Source organism: Manis javanica, chromosome 6 (genome assembly GCF_040802235.1).
Source record: "Manis javanica isolate MJ-LG chromosome 6, MJ_LKY, whole genome shotgun sequence".
Lineage (NCBI taxonomy): Eukaryota > Metazoa > Chordata > Mammalia > Pholidota > Manidae > Manis > Manis javanica.
Window position 1 is genome coordinate 71371801 of NC_133161.1, and position 22162 is coordinate 71393962.

The following is a 22162-nucleotide window of genomic DNA, read 5'->3' on the forward strand; positions in this document are numbered from 1 at the left end:
AAACTCCATAGCAGCTGGGCAGGAAGCAAAAGACCTGTTTGCGTGCAGCTACCCAGCACAAGCCACTGGAGGTTGCTGTTCTCCCAGGAAAGGAAGGCCACAAACCTACAAGAAGGGAAGTTCTTCCAGCCGTCACTCGTCCCAGCTCTGCAAACTATTCCTATCACCATGAAAAGACAAAATTATAGGCAAACCAAGATCACAGAGACACCAGAGAAGTAGACAGACCTAACCAGTCTTCCTGAAAAAGAATTCAAAATAAAAATCATAAACATGCTGACAGAGATGCAGAGAAATATGCAAGAGAAATGGGATGAAGTCTGGAGGGAGATCACAGATGCCTGAAAGGAGATTACAGAAATGAAACAAACTCTGGAAGGATTTTTAAGCAGAATGAATAAGATGCAAGAGGCCACTGATGGAACTGAAACCAGAGAACAGGAACACATAGAAGCTGACATACAGATAAAAGGATCTCCAGGAATGAAACAATATTAAGAGAACTGTGTGACCAATCCAAAAGGAACAATATCCATATTATAGGGGTACCAGAAGAAGAAGAAAGAGGAAAAGGGATGGAAAGTATCTTGGAAGAAATAATTGCTGAAAACTTCCCCAAACTGGGGGAGGAAATAATCGAACAGACCACAGAAATACACAGAACCCCCAACAGAAAGGATCCAAGGAGGACAACACCAAGACACATAGTAATTAAAATGGCAAGGATCAAGGACAAGGAAAGAGTTTTAAAGGCAGCTAGAGAGAAAAAGGTCACCTATAAAGGAAAACCCATCAGGCTAACATCAGACTTCTCGATAGAAACCCTACAGGCCAGAAGAGAATGGCATGATATATTTAATGCAATGAAACAGAAGGGCCTTGAACCAACGATACTGTATCCAGCACGACTATCATTTAAATATGATGGCGGGATTAAACAATTCCCAGACAAGCAAAAGCTGAGGGAATTTGCTTCCCACAAACCACCTCTACAGGGCATCCTACAGGGACTGCTCTAGATGGGAGCACCCCTAAAAAGAGCACAGAACAAAACACCCAACATATAAAGAATGGAGGAGGAGGAAAAAGAAGGGAGAAAAGAAAAGAATCTCCAGACAGTGTATATAACGGCTCAATAAGTGAGCTAAGTTAGGCAGTAAGATACTAAACAGGCTAACCTTGAACCTTTGGTAACCACGAATCTAAAGCCTGCAATGGCAATCAGTACATATCTTTCAATAGTCACCCTAAATGTAAATGGACTGAATGCACCAATCAAAACACACAGAGTAAGAGAATGGATAAAAAAGCAAGACCCATCTATATGCTGCTTACAAGAAACTCACCTTAAACCCAAAGACAAGCACAGACTAAAAGTCAAGGGATGGAAAGACATATTTCAGGTAAACAACAGCAAGAAGAAAGCAGGGGTTTCAGTACTAATATCAGAAAAAATAGACTTCAAAACAAAGAAAGTAACAAGAGATAAAGAAGGACACTACATAATGATAAAGGGCTCAGTCCAACAAGACGATATAACCATTATAAATATATATGCACCCAACACAGGACCACCAGAATTTGTGAAACAAATACTAACAGAACTAAAGAGGGAAATAGACTGCAATGCATTCATCTTAGGAGACTTCAACACACCACTCACCCCAAAGGATAGATCCACCGGGCAGAAAATAAGTAAAGACACACAGGCATTGAACAACACACTAGAACAGATGGACCTACCAGACATCTATAGAACTCTACATCCAAAAGCAACAGGATATACATTCTTCTCAAGTGCACATGGAACATTCTACCCACAAATTTTTCAGACCACGAAGGTATAAAACTAGAAATAAATTCTACAAAGAAAAAAAAAAGGCTCACAAACACATGGAGGCTTAACAACATGCTCCTAAATAATCAATGGATCAATGAACAAATTAAAGTAGAGATCAAGGAATATATAGAAACAAATGACAACAATAACACAAAGCCCCAAATTCTGTGGGACGCAGCGAAAGCAGTCTTAAGAGGAAAGTATATAGTGATCTAGGCACACTTGAAGAAACAAAAACAATCCCAAATGAATAGTCTAACATCATAATTATCGAAATTAGAAAAAGAAGAACAAATGAGGCCTAAAGTCAGCAGGAGGGACATAACAAATATCAGAGAAGAAAGAAAGAAAACTAAGAAGAATAAAACAATAGCAAAAATCAATGAAACCAAGAGCTGGTTCTTGAGAAAATTAACAAATTTAGATAAGCCTCTAGCCAAACTTATTAAAAGAAAAAGAGAATCAACACAAATCAACAGAATCAGAAATCAGAACAGAAAATTCATGACAGACTCCACAAAAATACAAAGGATTATTAAAGACTACTATGAAAACCAATATGCAAGTAAGCTGGAAAAACTAGAAGAAATGGACAACTTCCTAGAAAAATACAACCTTCCAAGACTGACCAAGGAAGAAACACAAAAGTTAAACAAACCAATTACAAGCAAAGAAATTGAAACGGTAATCAAAAAACTACCCAAGAACAAAACACCCAGGCCGGACAGTTTTACCTCGGAATTTTATCAGACACACAGAGAAGACATAATACCCATTCTCCTTAAAGTGTTTCAAAAAATAGAAGAGGAGGGAATACTCCAAAACTCATTCTATGAAGCCAACATCACCCTAATACCAAAACCAGGCAAAGACCCCACCAAAAAAGAAAATTACAGACCAATATTCCTGATGAATGTAGATGCAAAAATACTTAATAAAATATTAGCAAACCGAATTCAAAAGTGTATCAAAAGGAGCATACACCATGACCAAGTGGGATTCATCCCAGGGATGCAAGGATGGTACAACATTCGAAAATCCATCAACATCATCCACCACATCAACAAAAAGAAAGACAAAAACCACATGATCATCTCCATAGATGCTGAAAAAGCATTTGACCAAATTCAACATCCATTCATGATAAAAACTCTCAGCAAAATGGGAATAGAGGGCAAGTACCTCAACATAATAAAGGCCATATATCATAAACCCACAGCCAACATTATACTGAACAGTGAGAAGCTGAAAGCATTTCCTCTGAGATTGGGAACTAGACAGGGATGCCCACTCTACCCACTGCTATTTAACATAGTACTGAAGGTCCTAGCCACAGCAATCAGACAAAACAAAGAAATACAAGGAATCCAGATTGGTAAAGAAGTTAAACTGTCACTATTTGCAGACGACATGATATTGTACGTAAAGAACCCTAAAGACTCCACCCTAAAACTACTAGAACTGATATTGGAAAACAGCAAAGTTGCAGGATACAAAATTAACACACAGAAATCTGTCGCTTTCCTATACACTAACAATGAACCAATAGAAAGAGAAATCAGCGAAACAGTTCCATTCACAATTGCATCAAAAAGAATAAAATACCTAGGAATAAATCTAACCAAAGAAGTGAATGACTCTGAAAACTACAAGTCACTCTTAAGAGAAATTAAAGGGGACACTAACAAATGGAAACTCATCCCATGCTCGTGGCTAGGAAGAATTAATATCGTCAAAATGGCCATCCTGCCCAAAGCAATATGCAGATTTGATGCAATCCCTATCAAATTACCAACAGCATTCTTCAATGAACTGGAACAATTCAAAAATTCATATGGAAACACCAAAGACCTCGAATAGCCAAAGCAATCCTGAGAAAGAAGAATAAAGGAAGGGGGATCTTACTCCCCAACTTCAAGCTCTACTACAAAGCCATAGTAATCAAGACAATTTGGTACTGGCTACAGACCAGTGGAACAGATTAAAGACTCCAGACATTAATCCAAACATATATGGTCAATTAATATTTGATAAAGGAGCCATGGACATACAATGGTGAAATGACAGTCTCTTCAACAGATGGTGCTGGCAAAACTGGACAGCTACATGTAGGAGAATCAAACTGGACCATTGTCTAACCCGATATACAAAAGTAAACTCAAAATGGATCAAAGACCTGAATGTAAGTCATGAAACAGTTAAACGTATGGAAAAAAACATAGGCAAAAACCTCTTAGACATAAACATGAGTGACCTCTTCTTGAACATATCTCCCTGGGCAAGGAAAACACAACAGCAAAAATGAACAAGTGGGACTATATTAAGCTGAAAATCTTCTGCACAGCATGTAACTGTATTCCTATTATGTTAATGTGTGTGCACAATTTAATTAGTAGTTCAAAACCTATACATGCTTAAGTTACTCTACAAGAAGATATGTCAAAGAAATAATCAATCCTCCCATGTTTTCTTCCATCTGCTACCTCTATAGCTTTTCTTCTTCCTTCCTAATTACAACCCTTAAATAGAATTCATGTCTCACATCGAATTTACCGAGTATCATAATTCGTCCAAGTGGTAATGATACCTCAAGACAAATGCTGGGCATAGAAGCCACAGGGCATAAATCTGCAAAGAAGTAAAAAGCTAACCTTGTCAAACAATATGGCTTCGCTCTCACTTACCAACTTTACATCTCCCTGTATGGCCCCGGAAGATGACTGGTTAGCCAGAGACGGGTAAGATTCCTCAAGGGAGGAACAACCTAAGACAGGCACAGTCGCAGGGGGGCCATCAGGTGAGAAATTGGGTATCAACAGAGGTGACGCTTAGAACCTCATCCCCCCTGTTTTGAGAGAAATCTTCTGCATCCATGGATGTTTTGTTGCCCTTGTCTAGCTTGGATTAACACATAGTCTACAGGCACACACCTGATCATCTACATTTGCTCTCTTACAACACTAAACTATGTTTTCTACCTTTATCTTGCATCTACCTACCACTGCAGCATTTTATTAGAAAAATAATAATAATAATAATAATAAAGGGAGAAATGTGGTATTCACATATAAATCAAGTATAAAAATCAAATGAATATTCATATTTGACCTGATTGTTTATAGTTCATAATGAATGATCAAACCCGAAAGTTTTTGTGATGACTGCCCTTTTACTGTTCACCATGTAAGGACTTATTCACTATGTAAGAATTTGTTCACCATGTAAGAACTTGTTCGTTATGCTTCAGAAGATTGAAGACTGACAAGAATTAGGCTGAGGGTGGATTAATGATTGTACATTGAGCGTTGACTCCCCATACAGAATTTTATTGTTGTTAACAACCATTTGATCAATAAATATGAGAGATGACCTCTCAAAAAAAAAAGAGATACCAAAAAAAAAAAAAAGAAAAAATGAAAAAATAGTCAACAAACCAGCAAAACACCAAAACAGTGGAAGAAGTTAAATCTCACACACACACACACACACACACACAGAGCAGAAACTCAAGCATGTGAGCCTTAGACAGCCTGGGTTCAAATCTTAGCTTCTCTACTTTCTAGCTCTGGGACTGTGGATAAGTTACTTACACATCTTAGAGAATCAGTTTAATTTGTGAAGTGTGTATAATAAAAGAATCTGCATTCTGAAAAAAATATATATAATAATAATAATAATAAAGGGAGAAATGTGGGATCCACATATAAATCAAGTATAAAAATCAAACGAGACGGGGGCGGAGCCAAGATGGCGGCGTGAGTAGAGCAGTGGAAATCTCCTCCCAAAAACACATAGAGCTATGAAAATATAACAAAGAAAAATCTTCCTAAAATAGAGACCACAGGACACAGGACAACATCCAGACCACATCCACACCTGCAAGAACCCAGCGCCTTGTGAAGGGGGTAAGATACAAGCCCCAGCCCGGCGGGACCCGAGCGCCCCTCCCCCCAGCTCCCGGCGGGTGGAGAGAAACCGGAGCGGTTTTTTTTTTTTTTTTTTTTTTTTTTTTGGCGAGCGCTTTTTGGAAGCCTTAGAGGGACGGGCCCCCGTTGCTGGGGAGGCAGGGTGGCGGGACCGGAGAGGAGGTGCCTGGGAACGGCGCCGGAGGACAAAGAATATCCCGCGTTTCTCCCTGCCAGACCTGGGGGCGGGTGCCTGAGACCGGTGCCTGAGGACGGAGGAGGTCGCGCGTTTTTCCCCTTTTTTTTTTTTCTCTTTTTGGCGAGCGCTTTTTGGAAGCCTTGAAGGGACGGGGACCCCAGTGCTAGGGAGGCACGGTGGCGGGACTGGTGAGCGGGTGGCTGGGACCGGCGCCTGAGGACAAAGAATATCCCCCGTTTTTCCCTGCGGGACCGGTGGGCGGGTGCCTGAGACCGGCACTTGAGGACAGAGGAAATCGCGCGTTTTTCCCCTTTTTTTTTCTCTTTTCTGCGAGTGCTTTTTGGAAGCCTAAAAGGGACAGAGACCCCGGTGCTAGGGAGGCAGGGCGGCGGGACTGGTGAGAGGGTGCCTGGGACCGGCACCTGAGGACAAAGAATATCCCGCATTTTTCCCTGTGGGACCGGTGGGTGGGTGCCTGAGACCAGCACCTGAGGACGGAAGAAATCGCGCGTTTTTCCCCTTTTTTTCTCTCTTTTTGCCGAGTGCTTTTTGGAAGCCTTGAAGGGACAGGGACCCCGGTGCTAGGGAGGCAGGGCGGCGGGACTGGTGAGCGGGTGCGTGGGACCAGTGCCTGAGGACAAAGAATATTGAGCGTTCCTTCCCTGCGGGACCGGTGGGTGGGTGCTTTTTGGAAGCCTTGAAAGGACAGGGACCCTGGTGCTAGGGAGACAGGGCAGCAGGACCAGTGAGCGGGTGCCTGGGACCGGCACCTGAGGACAAAAAAAAAAAAAAAAAATCGCTTGTTTTTTCCTTTTTTTTCCTTTTTTTTTTCTCTTTCTTTCTGTTCCCTCTCTCATTGTTGCTGCTGTTGTTTTGGTTTGGAGAGTGCTTTTTGGAAATCTTAAAGGGGCAGGACAGGTCACTTAGACCAGAAGCAGGGAATCTGGGGATCTCTGGGCACTCTAACCCCCTGGGCAGCAGGGAGCACAGAGACCCCTTACGGAGATAAATAGTCTCCTGGCTGCTCCCCCTCCAACGGGGCTCCACCATTTTGGAGGAACAGCCCCAGCCAGGCCAAGCCCACAGCAACAGCGGAGATAAACCCCAAAGCAACTGGGCGGGAAGCAGAAGCCCTGTCTGCGCACAGCTGCCCAGCACAAGCTACTAGAGGTCGCTATTCTCCCAGGAAAAGGCTACAAACCAACAAGAAGGGAAGCTCTTCCAGCGGTCACTTGTACCAGCTCTGCAAACTATCTCTATCACCATGAAAAGGCAAAACTACAGGCAGACAAAGATCACAGAGACAACACCTGAGAAGGAGACAGACCTAACTAGTCCTCCTGAAAAAGAATTCAAAATAAAAATCATGAACATGCTGACAGAGATGCAGAGAAAAATGCAAGAGCAATGGGATGAGATGCAGAGAAAAATGCAAGAGCAGTGGGATGAGATGCAGAGAAAAATGCAAGAGCAGTGGGATGAAGTCCGGAAGGAGATCACAGATGTCAGGAAAGAGATCACAGAAGTGAAACAATCCCTGGAAGGATTTATAAGCAGAATGGATAAGATGCAAGAGGCCATTGAAGGAATAGAAGCCAGAGAACAGGAACGTATAGAAGCTGACATAGAGAGAGATAAAAGGATCTCCAGGAATGAAACAACACTAAGAGAAATATGTGACCAATACAAAAGGAAAAACATTCGTATTATAGGGATACCAGAAGAGGAAGAAAGAGGAAAAGGGATAGAAAGTGTCTTTGAAGAAATAATTGCTGAAAACTTCCCCAAACTGGGGGAGGAAATAATCGAACAGACCATGGAATTATACAGAACCCCCAACAGAAAGGATCCAAGGAGGACAACACCAAGACACATAATAATTAAAATGGCAAGGATCAAGGACAAGGAAAGAGTTTTAAAGGCAGCTAGAGAGAAAAAGGTCACCTATAAAGGAAAACCAATCAGGCTAACATCAGACTTCTCAACAGAAACCCTACAGGCCAGAAGAGAATGGCATGATATACTTAATGCAATGAAACAGAAGGGCCTTGAACCAAGGATACTGTATCCAGCACGACTATCATTTAAATATGATGGTGGGATCAAACAATTCCCAGACAAGCAAAAGCTGAGGGAATTTGCTTCCCACAAACCACCTTTACAGGGCATCCTACAGGGACTGCTCTAGATGGGAGCACCCCTAAAAAGAGCACAGAACAAAACACACAACATAGGAAAAATGGAGGAGGAGGAATAAGAAGGGAGAGAAGAAAAGAATCTCCAGACAGTGTATATAACAGCTCAATAAGCGAGCTAAGTTAGGCAGTAAGATACTAAAGAAGCTAACCTTGAACCTTTGGTAACCACGAATCTAAAGCCTGCAATGGCAATAAGTACATATCTTTCAATAGTCACCCTAAATGTAAATGGACTTAATGCACCAATCAAAAGACATAGAGTAATAGAATGGATAAAAAAGCAAGACCCATCTATATGCTGCTTACAAGAAACTCACCTTAAACCCAAAGATAAGCATAGACTAAAAGTCAAGGGATGGAAAAACATATTTCAGGCAAACAACAGTGAGAAGAAAGCAGGGGTTGCAGTACTAATATCAGACAAAATAGACTTCAAAACAAAGAAAGTAACAAGAGATAAAGAAGGCCACTACATAATGATAAAGGGCTCAGTCCAACAAGAGGATATAACCATTCTAAATATATATGCACCCAATACAGGAGCACCAGCATATGTGAAACAAATACTAACAGAACTAAAGAGGGAAATAGACTGCAATGCATTCATTGTAGGAGACTTCAACACACCACTCACCCCAAAGGATAGATCCACCGGGCAGAAAATAAGTAAAGACACACAGGCACTGAACAACACACTAGAACAGATGGACCTAATAGACATCTATAGAACTCTACATCCAAAAGCAACAGGATATACATTCTTCTCAAGTGCACATGGAACATTCTCCAGAATAGACCACATACTAGCTCACAAAAAGAGCCTCAGTAAATTCCACAATATTGAAATTCTACCAACCAATTTTTCAGACCACAAAGGTATGAAAGTAGAAATAAATTCTACAAAGAAAACAAAAAGGCTCACAAACACATGGAGGCTTAACAACATGCTACTAAATAATCAATGGATCAATGAACAAATCAAAATAGAGATCAAGGAATATATAGAAACAAATGACAACAACAACACTAAGCCCCAACTTCTGTGGGATGCAGCGAAAGCAGTCTTAAGAGGAAAGTATATAGCGATCCAGGCACACTTGAAGAAGGAAGAACAATCCCAAATGAATAGTCTAACATCATAATTATCGAAATGGGAAAAAGAAGAACAAATGAGGCCTAAAGTCAGCAGAAGGAGGGACATAATAAAGATCAGAGAAGAAATAAACAAAATTGAGAAGAATAAAACAATAGCAAAAATCAACGAAACCAAGAGCTGGTTCTTCGAGAAAATAAACAAAATAGATAAGCCTCTAGCCCAACTTATTAAGAGAAAAAGAGAGTCAACACAAATCAACATAATCAGAAATGAGAATGGAAAAATCACGACAGACTCCACAGAAATACAAAGAATTATTAAAGACTACTATGAAAACCTATATGCCAACAAGCTGGAAAACCTAGAAGAAATGGACAACTTCCTAGAAAAATACAACCTCCCAAGACTGACCAAGGAAGAAACACAAAAGTTAAACAAACCAATTACAAGCAAAGAAATTGAAACAGTAATCAAAAAACTACCCAAGAACAAAACCCCGGGGCCGGACGGATTTACCTCGGAATTTTATCAGACACACAGAGAAGACATAATACCCATTCTCCTTAAAGTGTTCCACAAAATAGAAGAAGAGGGAATACTCCCAAACTCATTCTATGAAGCCAACATCACCCTAATACCAAAACCAGGAAAAGACCCCACCAAAAAAGAAAATTACAGACCAATATCCCTGATGAATGTAGATGCAAAAATACTCAATAAAATACTAGCAAACAGAATTCAACAGTATATCAAAAGGATCATACACCATGACCAAGTGGGGTTCATCCCAGGGATGCAAGGATGGTACAACATTCGAAAATCCATCAACATCATCCACCACATCAACAAAAAGAAAGACAAAAACCACATGATCATCTCCATAGATGCTGAAAAAGCATTTGACAAAATTCAACATCCATTCATGATAAAAACTCTCAGCAAAATGGGAATAGAGGGCAAGTACCTCAACATAATAAAGGCCATATATGATAAACCCACAGCCAGCATTATACTGAACAGCGAGAAGCTGAAAGCATTTCCACTGAGATCGGGAACCAGACAGGGATGCCCACTCTCCCCACTGTTATTTAACATAGTACTGGAGGTCCTAGCCACGGCAATCAGACAAAACAAAGAAATACAAGGAATCCAGATTGGTAAAGAAGAAGTTAAACTGTCACTATTTGCAGATGATATGATACTGTACATAAAAAACCCTAAAGACTCCACTCCAAAACTACTAGAACTGATATCGGAATACAGCAAAGTTGCAGGATACAAAATCAACACACAGAAATCTGTAGCTTTCCTATACACTAACAACGAATCAATAGAAAGAGAAATCAGGAAAACAATTCCATTCACCATTGCATCAAAAAGAATAAAATACCTAGGAATAAACCTAACCAAGGAAGTGAAAGACTTATACTCTGAAAACTACAAGTCACTCTTAAGAGAAATTAAAGGGGACACTAATAAATGGAAACTCATCCCATGCTCATGGCTAGGAAGAATTAATATCGTCAAAATGGCCATCCTGCCGAAAGCAATATACAAATTTGATGCAATCCCTCTCAAATTACCAGCAACATTCTTCAATGAATTGGAACAAATAATTCAAAAATTCATATGGAAACACCAAAGACCCCGAATAGCCAAAGCAATCCTGAAAAAGAAGAATAAAGTAGGGGGGATCTCACTCCCCAACTTCAAGCTCTACTACAAAGCCATAGTAATCAAGACAATTTGGTACTGGCACAAGAACAGAGCCACAGACCAGTGGAACAGATTAGAGACCCCAGAAATTAACCCAAACATATATGGTCAATTAATATTTGATAAAGGAGCCATGGACATACAATGGCAAAATGACAGTCTCTTCAACAGATGGTGCTGGCAAAACTGGACAGCTACATGTAGGAGAATGAAACTGGACCATTGTCTAACCCCATATACAAAGGTAAACTCAAAATGGATCAAAGACCTGAATGTAAGTCACGAAACCATTAAACTCTTGGAAAAAAACATAGGCAAAAACCTCTTAGACATAAACATGAGTGATCTCTTCTTGAACATATCTCCCCGGGCAAGGAAAACAACAGCAAAAATGAGCAAGTGGGACTACATTAAGCTGAAAAGCTTCTGTACAGCGAAAGACACCATCAATAGAACAAAAAGGAACCCTACAGTATGGGAGAATATATTTGAAAATGACAAATCTGATAAAGGCTTGACGTCCAGAATATATAAAGAGCTCACACGCCTCAACAAACAAAAAACAAATAACCCAATTAAAAAATGGGCAGAGGAACTGAACAGACAGTTCTCCAAAAAAGAAATACAGATGGCCAAGAGACACATGAAAAGATGCTCCACATCGCTAATTATCAGAGAAATGCAAATTAAAACTACAATGAGGTATCACCTCACACCAGTAAGGATAGCTGCCATCCAAAAGACAAACAACAACAAATGTTGGCGAGGCTGTGGAGAAAAGGGAACCCTCCTACACTGCTGGTGGGAATGTAAATTAGTTCAACCATTGTGGAAAGCAGTATGGAGGTGCATCAAAATGCTCAAAACAGACCTACCATTTGACCCAGGAATTCCACTCCTAGGAATTTACCCTAAGAACGCAGCAATCAAGTTTGAGAAAGACAGATGCACTCCTATGTTTATCGCAGCACTATTTACAATAGCCAAGAATTGGAAGCAACCTAAATGTCCATCTGTAGATGAATGGATAAAGAAGATGTGGTACATATACACAATGGAATACTACTCAGCCATAAGAAGTGGAAAAATCCAACCATTTGCAGCAACATGGATGGAGCTGGAGAGTATTATGCTCAGTGAAATAAGCCAAGCGGAGAAAGAGAAATACCAAATGATTTCACTCATCTGAGGAGTATAGGAACAAAGGAAAAACTGAAGGAACAAAACAGCAGCAGAATTACAGAACCCAAAAATGGACTAACAGGTACCAAAGGGAAAGGAACTGGGGAGGATGGGTGGGCAGGGAGGGATAAGGGGGGGGAAGAAGAAGGGGGGTATTAAGATTAGCATGCATAGGGGGGAGGGAGAAAGGGGAGGGTGGGCTGCACAACACAGAGAGGACAAGTAGTGACTCTACCACATTTTGCTAAGCTGATGGACAGTAACTGTAATGTGGTTGTTAGGGGGGACCTGATATAGGGGAGAGCATAGTAAACATAGTATTCTTCAGGTAAGTGTAGATTAAAAATTTAAAAAAAAAAAGAAAGAAAGAAAGAAAAGGGGGATTACTCCTTAACAGGATAAAACTATTGGTAAATCAAAGATCAACGCATGCTTTAAATATCCTTAATGTTGATCACTTAAAGGGTGTCAGATGATCAGCTATGGAGGTACTCTTTTCTGATAATATTCCTTTCTCTTAATTAAAAAAAAAAAAAAAAAGCAGTTACTGTGTGCTGACCTCCAATGAGTTCTGCACAGTGGTATAGAGGGCATGTCAAAGTGTGGGCAAAGGGTCTGTTTGTTTCTACGCAGAAGATCAAGGCCTAGCTTGGATACCCAGAAAATGAACTAAGATACGATATGAGGAGGAGCTTCCGGCATCAGCACTCTCTGGAGGACTTGTGCCGGGGGATGATCATCAAAAAGCCTCCACAGGGATCCGGACGATGCTGCGGTTGTGGCTGCATCCAGCCCACCGTCTCCTGGACTTGCCATAGGAATGAGGAGGGAGATGTCTAGGCTGGCATGTGTATACAGTGAGACAACGAATTTGACCGGATCTGTACTGTTGGAACTCAACCAGGAGTTGGGAGGGGTGCAAGTTGTAGCACCCCAAAATCTCATGACTATAGACTATCTATGGTTAAAAGAACATATGGGATGTGAACAGATCCCAGAAATGGGCTGCTTTAATTTGTCTGATGGTTCAAGTACAGTTGGAAAATATCCATCATATCATAGATAAATTTTCACAAATGCCTAGGGTGCCTAAATGGTTTTCTTGGCTTCACTGGAGATGGCTGGTAATTATAGATTTGCTTTGTTTATGTCACCATATTCCTATTATGTTAATATGTGTGTGCAAATTAGTTAGTAGTTTAAAACCTATACATACTTAAGGTACTATACAAGAAGATATGTCAAAGAAATAATCAATCCTCCCAAGTTTCCTTCGTATGCTACATCTATAGCTTTTCTTCTTCCTTCCTAATTACAAACCTTAAATAGAATTCGTGCCTCATATCGAATTTACCGAGTATCATAATTCCTCCAGGTGGTAAAGATACCTCGAGACAAGTGCTGGGCATAGAAGCCACAGGGCATAAATCTGCAAAGAAGTAAAAAGCTAACCTTTGCAAACAATATGGCTTCTCTCTCACTTACCAACTTTACATTTCCCTGTATGGCCCCGGAAGATGACTGGTTAGCCAGAGACGGGTAAGATTCCTCAAGGGAGGAACAACCTAAGACAGGCACAGTCGCAGGGGGGCCATCAGGTGAGAATTTGGGGATCAACAGAGGTGAGGCTCAGAACCTCACCCCCCCTGCTTTGAGAGAAATCTTCTCCATCCGTGGATGTCTTGCTGCCCTTGTCTAGCCTGGATTAATACTTAGTCCATAGGCACACACCTGATCATCTGATCATCTACATTTGCCTTCTTACAGCACTAAACTATGTTTTCTACCTTTATCTTGCATCTACCTACCACTTCAGCATTTTATTAAAAATAAAAATAATAATAATAATAGGAGAAATGTGGGATCAACATATAAATCAAGTACAAAAATCAAATGAATATTCATATTTGACCTGATGGTTTATAGGTCATATTGCATGATCAAAACTGAAAGTTTCTGTGATGAATGCCCTTGTACTGTTCACCATGTAAGAATTTATTCACTCTGTAAGAATTCGTTCACCATGTAAGAACTTGTTCGTTATGCTTCAGAAGATTGGAGACTGACGAGAATTAGGCTTGAGATGGATTAATGATTGTACATTGAGCAATGACCCCCCTATACTGAATTTTATTGTTGTTAACAACCATTTGATCAATAAATATGAGAGATGCCCTCTCAAAAAAAAAAAAAAAAAAAAAAAAAAAACACACACACACCAAAAAAAAAAAAAAAAAAAAAATCAAACGAATATTCATATTTGACCTGATTGTTTATAGTTCATAATGTGTGATCAAAACCGAAAGTTTTTGTGATGACCGCCCTTGTACTGTTCACCACGTAAGGACTTATTCACTATGTAAGAATTTGTTCACCATGTAAGAACTTGTTTGTTATGCTTCAGAAGATTGGAGACTGACGAGAATTAGGCTGGGGGTGGATTAATGATTATACATTGAGCATTGACTCCCCTATACAGAATTTTATTGTTGTTAACAACCATTTGATCAATAAATATGAGAGATGCCCTCTCAAAAAAAAAAAAAAAAAAGGGATAATCACATAATATGCATGTTGGATGGAAAAGGAAAAAACCCCCAAGTTTCAGAGGACATTTGCTAAATATAACATTTCTAAATTTCTTATGACTGCTGTACTTTATGACTGTGCTGGTGAAATAAATTTGTCATTTGAAGATCACAAAGTACAGCTTGTATCCATTATTCCAGTGATGATAATAAGACTTTATGAAGTGGTAATATTTTTCTACACAACTCAATATATATTAATTGCTAGATGTAAAAAATACAATATTTAATTTTTTAAATTAGCAATCAGCTTACAAAACAAAAGGAAAAAAGAGTTTCTTAGGGTGTTTAAATGAAAAAAATCAAGTACAAACTAACCTTGAGAACTTCAAAATCTTCTTGAGGGCATCTTTTCCTTTCTTTACCTCCCTGTTTTACCTCATCCTCCAACAGCTTCTGTAGTTCTAATAGTTCCTTTTCTTTTTCCAAAGCATTTTTCTCCGCAGTTTCTACCTGTTCTTTTTCTAAATTCAAACTCATCTGCATCTCAACCACCTGGCTTTCTAATTCCAATATTTTAGAGGTTAATGCTGATATATCTGACACCATTTCATTTTCTGTTAGTTGATTTAAATTCTGTATATTTGTTCTTTCAGGTTCTGATGAAGTTGCTTGTTTATCTTCACAGAATTTTACATATTCCTTAATTGCTTCAAGTTGGACTTGACTCACAAGAGCAGCAGCAACTTTTTCTTCAAGTATATTCTGTAGGTTTACAACCTTCTTTTTAAGCACTTCTGCTTCAGACTGGCCTTGCTCTTGCATTTCCTTTATTTGTTTATAACACTGGGTAAGTTCTAAGTCCTTTGCACTTACAGTGCCTTCAAGCTGTAGCACCTTTGTTTCCAAACTACTTATGGAAACTTTGCTGTTTTCTTCAAAAGATTTAAGGTAAATTTGATTTTCTAGGGGCTTAGGAGCATCCTCAGTAAGGACTACTCCTAGTTTAGGTGTGCTTTTACTCAGATCATCTATAGCCATACTAACACTTTTCTCTGGTACACTTTGGGTTTTTTCAGTATTTTCATGTTTTCTCCTTAAGCTGCTTAATTCTTGTGTTAGCTGGTTCATTTTAAAATTAGTTTCTTTAAGCACATTTTTCATAAAGGCTATTTCTTCATTAGTGGTTTCTACTTGCTGTTCCAAAGCCAGTTTTTCACATATTACCATATCCAACCGATGTCTTAAACTATCTGCTTCTTCTGGGAGAGAATTAGCATCCACTGGTGTCTTTTGTTCAATATTTGCCAATTCCTGTTGAAGTTTTTCAATCACTTCATTGAGCTGCTCAGTTTCTTCTTCTCTATTTCTTTTCACACGTTCTTGATCACTCATCAAACATTCTATTTGGGTTTCAAGATCCTTTATTCGTTCATTTTTTCCTTCAATAATCTATTAGAGGTTAAATAAAAAAAGTAACACACATAACAAGTATGCATTTATATTTTTGGAGTTTTGTTTTATTTTATAGCAGATCTTAAGTATTGATCACACACAAAAATTATATACTTCTCAGACATATTTAATAGACACCAACAGTCCTCCATAAAAAGACCCTCTTTAGAACTTCGTTCATAAAGTTTTGTTAACTATAAAATGATTTACACTTTTAGTAGCTGATTTCCTATAACTAAAAAACTCACTATCAATAATACATTCTAATGGAAAGGATGAAGTATTGAAATCAAAGCAGTCTAAAGTAAATGGCATTCAAAGTCATTACCTTATTTTACTCATACTAAATAGAATAATTTTTAATAGATTTGGTTAGCATGATATGATGAATTCTGATTGACCAGAGATTTTACTCAGATCATCTATAGCCATACTAACACTTTACAACATAAAAACTCTTGGGCAATATTAGCAAGGGATAATAATACACATAGTTGGTTAAGACAATGTGTCCTACTAATAGGTAAAAGAGAATTGAAGTTTAGTTCATTTTTATATTCAAAGAGAAACTGAAAAATAGCCACTTTGCCATTTAAAATTCTAGCTTACATTAATTTCATGTAATAATCAGTTTTAAACTGGTATACCTTGTTATCTGTTGTAATTTTAAGGTGATACTGAAGTTTTGTGATTTGCTCATTCAATTGATCAATTTCTACTTCTTTTTCCTGCATTATCTGAGCAATTTTCCCAAACAGCACATGTTGGTCCTCAGTAGAAATAGCATCAGATTCTTTTATGGCAAATCCCAGTTTTTCCATTTCGTCCTAGGGACAAAAATAACCAACTCAGTTGGACAGATCATTACACGTGATTTTCTAAACATTTTTTCAATTAACTCTTACAAAAAGATATAATGCCCAAAATATACAAATGAAATAAAAACAGATGTGTCATCCAGTTATTGTAAATCAATAATTCTTAAAATATTTTTTGACAAAAGGTCTCAAAATATTTCATTTATGATAAATTCTAATATTTATGTTGGGTTGAAAATAAGTTCTCTGCAAAAATCCATTTGTGGCTAATTCTCCTATTAAGTGTTATTCAGCAGCTGGATTTAGCAAATGCTTAATACCAAGGCTATATAAGATAAAAACTATGAATTATTTGTAGATAAAGGCTTTCTTAACTAATTACCTTAAATAATTTGTTTTCTTGTTCAAGTTCTTGTAGGCGGGTAGTAGATTCCTTTTTCTGTATTTCTAATTGCATATGAAGTTGTTGGACTTCTTCATTCTTATTTTCTAGTTCTTCTCTGAACTGCTCTAACTGTTCTTCTAAGTTTGTAATCTTTGATAACAATTCCAAAAGGGAAGACAAAACAACTGTTTATACAAATGTTTCTTTGTCAAGAGACAGTGAAGAGTACTGTACTAGCTCTAATAAGTAAGTATGCTTAAAAATACATGAGCCATGAGAATAAAGAAAAGGGATTTCTCTACGCCAAGTATAACTATATGGGTACTAGACATTTTCAAACTGGTTACCCTTAAACCATCCTTCCCAAAGCAAAGAGGAGTCCTTGAGGAGAAGGCTATATAAGGAGTCATTTCCTACCTAAAATATCTCCTGAAAAAGCAGAAAAGATTCATGAGAGGAAGGGGAAGAGTCCACATTTTAAATCTTATTTTATGATAAATTAAGTTGCTGTCAAAAGGCTCAAGAAAGCTATACAATTGAGTCAGTTATTTTAGCCACCAAGTGAGATTAGCTCTAGTTAGTCCATATTAATAACTTAATCCAGTGAAAGGTTTGGCTGCATGTGCTTTAAGCAGAGGGAAGAAGAGGCAGGCACTAAGACCATGAGATCCTTAGGTCTGAAATACAGACACTTAAAGAGTAAGTTACTAATAACATTTTAGAAGAAAATTAGAGTGCTCCTGTATGTACGACAAAATAAATTAAGATCCATTTCTGAGTACAGATTGGCATTTACAGTAAAGCAATTGTTTTTTGGTTATACAGAAACTAAAGAGGAATATTAAAAGCTAGTTATTGTTATATTTTAAAAATTAGATTTGATTGCAAAAGCAACAGTCATTTAGCTCACTGCTTTGTAGTTACTTAATAAATATTTAATGAAGGCATTTCCAAATGTTTATTTACCTGATTATCAAAATTGCTGCATTAAAAGCAACCTAAGGTGCAGGTGCACCATTTAGTGGCAGCTGGTTCAGAGAGCAGCCTATAAATCATTTAATTCCTTTGAGCTTGAAAGAAGGCATATGCTGATTACATGCAGACAAATAATTAGAATCCATAGTACTGGCGAGGCTAAAACCTTTAAAATAGTTTAGCCGAGTATTTCCCTAACAGAAATAGTATTGACACTAGTACTAACAGCCATTATTTCCAGACAATTTATTGCTAGGTACTGCATAAGGTGCTCTTTATGAATTATTTTTTTTTAAATCTTATTAGATATTTACTAGGATTTTCTCCGTTTCAGAGATGAGGAAGGGAGTCACTGAGAGAGGAGTGCCTTACTCCATGGTAACAAAGCTTCTATGTGCAAGCCAGCTTCTGAACCTAGGGAGTTTATCTCTGGAGCTTTACACTCTTAACTATCATTTATCCTACTTCTAATAACTAATGTCTAAGACTTCTATTTAAATTATTTTCTGTAACACTGTTATTCAGCTCAGTAGACATGCCTTAAATGCATTGAGCAGTTCTGCATACCTAATTATCAGGTGTGTTGGAAACTGTGATCATTACATATTCTTCAGTTACCTGATACAATAGTATTTATACCTATCACTATCTTCTACAACTACTTCTGATGATAAGGTATTATTTCAATACATACATAGATACTTAAGTTCAAAATTGCTGCCCTACCTCACATGAGATTTATTTATTTTTCTGATATGACAGTTTACGGTCAAATTCTTAGCTCTGTGATCTAAAGCCCTGCTATTCAAGTATGGTCCCTAGAGCAGCAGAATTGGCTCACCTGGGAACATGTTAGATGTATGGATTCTCAAGCTCCACCCCAGACCTACTGAATCAGAATCTTCATCTTTAACAAGATACCCAGGGAATTCAAATGCACATTAAAATTTGAGAATCACTGGACTAAAGCACTAACATTCTTGTTATAAGTAGCTGAACTAAGGCATTACAACAAACTTCAAATCCCAAAATGACATGGTAGAGCATTCTTTTTTCTTATCCAGCCAGACTATAGTTTCAGTCCCAGGATGTATTATCACTCAGTCTATAGCAACCAAAACCAGAATAATATTACTAAGGTTTAAAAATAGAATTGTAAAAAAAAAAAAAAAAAAATAGAATTGTAGTTATTTGTTTTAATTTTATTTAATTTAGCTAGCAAATCAAATGATATCTACACTGTTAGGATTACGTTAATTTATAACTACTTGTGTTTTCTTCTTAAGTGTTTTTCTGTCTTTCAAATGTGTATATGTATGTCTCCTTAGTAAACAGTAGATTCCTTCAAATCCAGTGCTGGCTTTACAGTTGGATAGTGGTAGTCTACATGTGGTAAGAGCTCAATAAATGTTGAATAACAGTCTAATATTTATCACCCACAAGGTGAGAATGTTTTGGCAGTACAGCATCACAGGACTCCAGAACTGGAGGAATTCTTGCTCAACCACTTACTGTGTGACCATGAGCAAGTTACTTAACCTATGTTAAGACTTGCTTTACTCATCTATAAAATGGAAATAACAGAGCCTATCCTAAGGGGGGCTATAAGAATTAGCAACATATGGCATTTAAACTATTTAATACTCTCTAGCACAGAACTCAACAAAATTAACTATTATTTTTTATTATTGCCATCTGTAGACTAGATCTCATTAGCTCTATATAGAGCTAAAACATACTGAAGGTATTTTTCCTTATGGAAATTCTTCCTTCTATTTCCACATCATCCCCCTTTTATCATCCTGAAACTTCTATCTTTCAAAGTTTTCTTCTCTTCTATTCATTCTGCCATTTATAAACATTGTAATAACTTTTAAAACAAAGTTTTACACACATTTAGGCTATGAGAGTAGTAGGAAGTATTTCAAATATAATGACACATCTTATGTTTATATTCCATCAGGTATTGGAAAACAATTTACCTAGTGCAGAGGAGAATGCTAAGAAGTTATTTTCATTAAAATATATATGTTTTAATTCTATGTTCCTGTCTTTCAGTCTCCAGTTATAAGTAAGTGGGTTCTGACAATACTTGTTATTGTTATTAAAAAATAGCAGACCAGGGACAGCTGCCAGTTTAGCCATTTACTCAGTCAACATGTCTGGCTCTTGTCTGATCTATAAAAACAGTGAATTAGTTAACATATATTCGCTAAGGTCTCCTGTAGTTCAAAATAACTACAATTCTGAATAAAATAACACAGTTATTGGGCACTTATTTCAAGAAACTAAGGTGTCAGTGATGTCACATAAAAATTCAAAGGATAATACTACAGTATGGGAGAACATATTTGTAAAGGACATATCCGATAAGGAGTTAACATCCAAAATATATAAAGAACTCACACCCCTCAACACCCAAAAAGCAAATGACCCAATTAAAAAATGGGCAGAGGATCTGAACAGGCACTTCTCCAAAGAAGAAATTCAGATGGCCAACAGGCACATGAAAAGATGCTCCACATTGCTAATCATCAGGGATGCAAATTAAAACCACAATGAGACATCACCTCACACCAATTAGGATGCCCAACATCCAAAAGAGAAACAACAAATGTTGGCAAGGATGTGGAGAAAGAGGAACCCTCCTACACTGCTGGTGGGAATGTAAATTAGTTCAACCATTGTGGAAATCAATATGGAGGTTCCTCAAAAAACTCAAAATAGAAATACCATTTGACCCAGTGATTCCACTCCTAGGAATTTACCCAAAGAAGAAAATATCCTAGATTCAAAAAGACATATGCACTCCTTTGTTTATCACAGCATTATTTACAATAGCAAAGGTATGGAAGCAGCCTAAATGTCAATCAGGAGATGAATGGATAAAGATGTGGTACATACATACAATGGAATATTATTCAGGAAACAAATCCTACCATTTGCAACAACATGGATGGAGTTGGAGGGTATTATGCCCAGTGAAATAAGCCAGGTGGAGAAAGACAAGTACTAAATGATTTCACTCATTTGTGGAGTGTAACAACAAAGCAAAACTGAAGGAACAGAATAGCAGCAGACTCACATACTCCAAGAAGGCACCAGGGGTTACCAAAGGGAAGGGGTGGGAGAGGCTGGGTTGGGAGGGAGGGAGATGAGAATTAAGGGGCATTATAATTAGTACTCACAACATAGGCAGGTCATGGGGAAGGCAGTATATAGCACAGAGAAGACAAGTAGTGACTCTACAGCATCTCACTACACTGGACAGTGATTATAATGGGGGAGGACTTGATAATATGGGTGAATGTTGAAACCACAATGTTGCTCATGTGAAGACTGTATCAATGATACTTAAATTAAATAATAAAAAAATTCAAAGGATAATAAAAAAAATACAAAATTAGTGAACTTAACTATCCACAGTCCACTATCATTGCTTTTGGGTTCAGTTTTGAAGGTCCAATTTTTAGGGAGCAGATAATTTATTTGCTTATTTAGTATAAGGTAAATCTTTAAATGTTAATTCTTTTGAAAATACATAGAAGCAGCCACATATAAACAAGTGTTCTTGCCTCTCACAGAAAAAACAGACAACAACATGAGCAGGAACCTGTTAGGTAAATAATTAGCATTGTGTGGTAATGAGAATAATCCTTCTCATGGAAATGATCATTTCTATTAGTCATTTATATGTAAGACTCTTCTGTAAACTACAAGTTCTCTGAGCTGTAGTTATAGATAACATCTAAATCCTTCTTGTAATTTTTAAAGCACTTATTAACATTTATATAATATTTAAGTTCAATAAATATGTTAAAATATTAAATGTTCTGAGTAAATTATATGGAGGTAAAAAATGTAA

At 37.8% G+C, this 22162-nt stretch overlaps 1 protein-coding gene across 17 annotated transcripts in view; it reads right to left on the bottom strand.

Annotated features, from left to right (window-relative positions):
• The window catches only part of AKAP9 (A-kinase anchoring protein 9), a 209264-nt gene that overhangs the window by 36815 nt on the left and 150287 nt on the right, over positions 1–22162 (bottom strand). For 15 of the 17 annotated variants that reach the window (XM_037019808.2, XM_073238857.1, XM_073238864.1 and 12 more), the window contains 3 exons: positions 17320–17472; positions 16767–16946; positions 15043–16116 (listed from right to left, as the gene is read on the bottom strand). The exons of 1 other annotated variant lie outside the window; for it this stretch is intronic. In XM_037019808.2, the coding sequence (XP_036875703.2) occupies positions 15043–16116; positions 16767–16946; positions 17320–17472 (1407 nt within the window). The remainder of the gene's footprint in view (positions 1–15042; positions 16117–16766; positions 16947–17319; positions 17473–22162) is intronic. One more of the 17 variants, XM_073238859.1, reaches the window with a different exon arrangement.